Source organism: Vicia villosa, linkage group LG3 (genome assembly GCF_029867415.1).
Source record: "Vicia villosa cultivar HV-30 ecotype Madison, WI linkage group LG3, Vvil1.0, whole genome shotgun sequence".
NCBI lineage: Eukaryota > Viridiplantae > Streptophyta > Magnoliopsida > Fabales > Fabaceae > Vicia > Vicia villosa.
Window position 1 is genome coordinate 110,299,161 of NC_081182.1, and position 2,905 is coordinate 110,302,065.

The window sequence follows — 2,905 nt, forward strand, 5'->3', positions numbered from 1 at the left end:
TCCATTTCCTGAGTGCTTATCATCTTTTCAAGGGATATCTTCCTAGCTTCCAGCTCTTTGTAGGTCTCTTTCAACATTTCTATGACTTCTGCTTAGCTGGCTGATGCTCTAGACTTGGATGTTTCAGCCGATGTCATGACAATGTCTAGAACATTCGTACCCTGAAACAATTTATAGTAGAAAGCCAAGGGGCTTTCTCTTTTGCATTGGGATACTAAGTCAGAATTATACCACACAGGAGGGATGGAAAGGCAATTGGACCCTTAACACTGAAGCTTCCAGCATGCTTCATAGTTTGGTCGAAAATATATGTTCCATAGTCAAACTTTGCCTTTGTTCCTACAACATACATAAATCTGCCAAGAACAGTTGAGATAGTGGACTTGTGATTCGTTGGTACCCAATTCGCTGCTCCTATCTTGTGAAGCATTGCATACTTGATGCTCAGCTTACTTGTAGTTAGTTTCTCTTTTAGGGGCCAGCTGTTTACCTGCTTGGTTGTGATCACTTGACAAACTTTGTTGTCTGTCACTTCAAGCTCAGGTTGAGCTTCATCTGTTCTTTCCAAGAATTTATTAATAACAGAAGGAGAGAATGATACACACTTACCTCTCACAAACACCTTTCTGAAGTCCACACTCCTGCTGTTTCCATAATCTTCAGATAGGTTCACCACAAATTCTTTGACCAGCTTCTCATAACACTTGGGAAGATTGCAAACAGTCTTCAATAGTCCAGCTTCCTGAATTAGCTCTAAGACTTCCTTGTTCTCAAGAGCATTTGGAGCCAATTCCCTTTCAATAGCCAGTCTCTTGATAGGACCAGCACAAGTACTCTTCTTCTTGATAGAGTCTTTGACAGGGCTTTTCACTTGTGCACTCTTTTTAGGGGAACTTTGGGAAACAACTTTGCCTTTTCTTCTAGTCATTAGCCTGTTGGCTACACTTGGATTTAGGGAGGCAAGCAACTCGTTGTCAGAATACTCATCTAAGTCTACCACATTGGTACTTTTTTCAGTATTGACCTTAGTGTGCTCATTATCTTCGATGTCATTGACAACCTCAGTAACATTGGTATTCTCAGCAATTCCTTGTCCATCTTTGTCGATATCCTCTTCATCTAGGTCACAACCAGAAGTGTGAGCAACTTTAGCCTTACTGGTGTTCTTGATGGGATCAGGCATTATGGTTTGAAGAGGGACATATATCCCATACACTTGATTATTTTCCTTCAGAATGCGTGTAACAATCCTGGTAATTGTTTTATTGACATATCTGGTTCCTTCTTTAGTAAGTTCCTCTATGGTATTAGATGAAGAAGGTTTGGCGCCCTTGTTACGAATACCCTCCTTGGTCCGTTTTGCATGTGCCGTTTTAGACTTCGTGGCCTTTACTTCGTCACTGCTAATCGTCCTTAAAGGTACAACCTTCAGAATCCTATTAGGGTTATCGGATTCTTTCGGTGTTGCTGAGTTAGATACGTGAGATGCATCACACGATTGCTGAGACATACTGAAACTCCTTGAGACAGAACTTGTGTCATGCTTGTGAAAAGAATCCGAGCAGTTCAACCTTAATAAGTAGCGAGAGGAACCAACAGGTATGTTTGCCGTTTGTATAAGAATAGGAGAGCGAGGGAGCTTTATATGCACACTGAGTGAGGGAAGTTTCAAATCGTGGATATTTATAAAGCCCAAAAAGTATTTCCCCACATAGGTTAATTGCTATAATATGTTTTGGTTACAAATACCTAACATACCCTTTACCTTCACAATGTCTTCAGATGTTGTTAAAACATTCTCTGTGATATTACTTTCAGATAGACTTTTAGAATCATTGCTCATATTTGACTTATCTAGTTTTCTTTCCCGATCAGTAATGTCTATCATAAGGCTTACTCTTTCTTCTAGCAGGAATCTATTGTTACTTCTGTACTCCCTTACTTTTGCACACAGTTTCTCATTCATTAGACATGTCTTATTAAAACCAGCAGCTAGTTCACTTATGGTGAGCTCTCAAACATATGATTCTTAATCAGATTCATCAGATTCTTGGTAGTCAACTTTTATTTCCTCTCTGATCATGGAGTAGTCAGAGGGGTAATTTGGGGTGTTAGGCTTCCATAGGTAGCAATTATCTTTAGACCTAAATCCCTTCATGACTTCTTCATTTGCTTCATTAGTGACAATACACTCCTCTTTAGTGCACCTGACATTGAATCCTTCATCACATAGTTGGCTGATGCTTATAAGATTTGCAGCCAGTCCTTGTACAAGTAAAACATTATTTAAATTAAGAACACCCTGACCTTCTGTCTTGCCAACACCTTTGACTTCTCTTATTTCTCCATCACCAAGAGTCACATGTTTGGTTCCCTCAAGTTTGAGGTCTACTAGTGAGTTCTTTCTCCCAGTCATATGATTTGAGCAACCATTGTCAAGGTACTAATCTTCTTTGGCAGGAATTCTTAGAGAGGTGTATGCTACTAGAGCAACATTCTTAGCCACCCACCGTTGCTTTCTATTACAGGTATCATATTCAGGTTTGGCTTGATGAGTTTGATTTGGATATCCAAATAGTCTGAAACTAAATGGCTTTATGTGACCAAATCTTCCACAGTGATGACACCTCCATTTTGGGAATTTCTTCTTTGAATGCCTCATTCTTCTGTTTCCTTGATGTTGTGACATTGGAGCTGACATCTGGTTGGTCACACAAGTTTCAGGCTTTGCTCTCCTGAACCCAGAGGTGAATTCCTCTTTAGCCACAAATCCTACCCCGGACATGTCTCCTGTTCTTTGTCCAGACTCTAGAATTTCTTCTAGAGTATCAGTTCTATTATTCAACATTTTGAAGGACTTGGTCATTTGATCAAGTTTGTAGTTCAACATGCTTACTTTACTACT

The 2,905-nt window shown here is 39.7% G+C and overlaps 1 protein-coding gene across 1 annotated transcript; it reads right to left on the reverse strand.

The window, feature by feature from the left end:
• Positions 1-214: 214 nt before the first annotated feature.
• LOC131658792 (uncharacterized) lies at positions 215-1,510 on the reverse strand. The gene has a single exon (XM_058928047.1). It carries the CDS (start codon positions 1,508-1,510, stop codon positions 215-217), a length of 1,296 nt encoding a protein of 431 aa, XP_058784030.1.
• Positions 1,511-2,905: the final 1,395 nt, after the last annotated feature.

What these genes read in the sequence shown, in the direction of transcription:
- LOC131658792 (XM_058928047.1), bottom strand. Translation starts at nt 1,510, where the DNA reads ATGTCTCAGCAATCGTGTGATGCATCTCACGTATCTAACTCAGCAACA.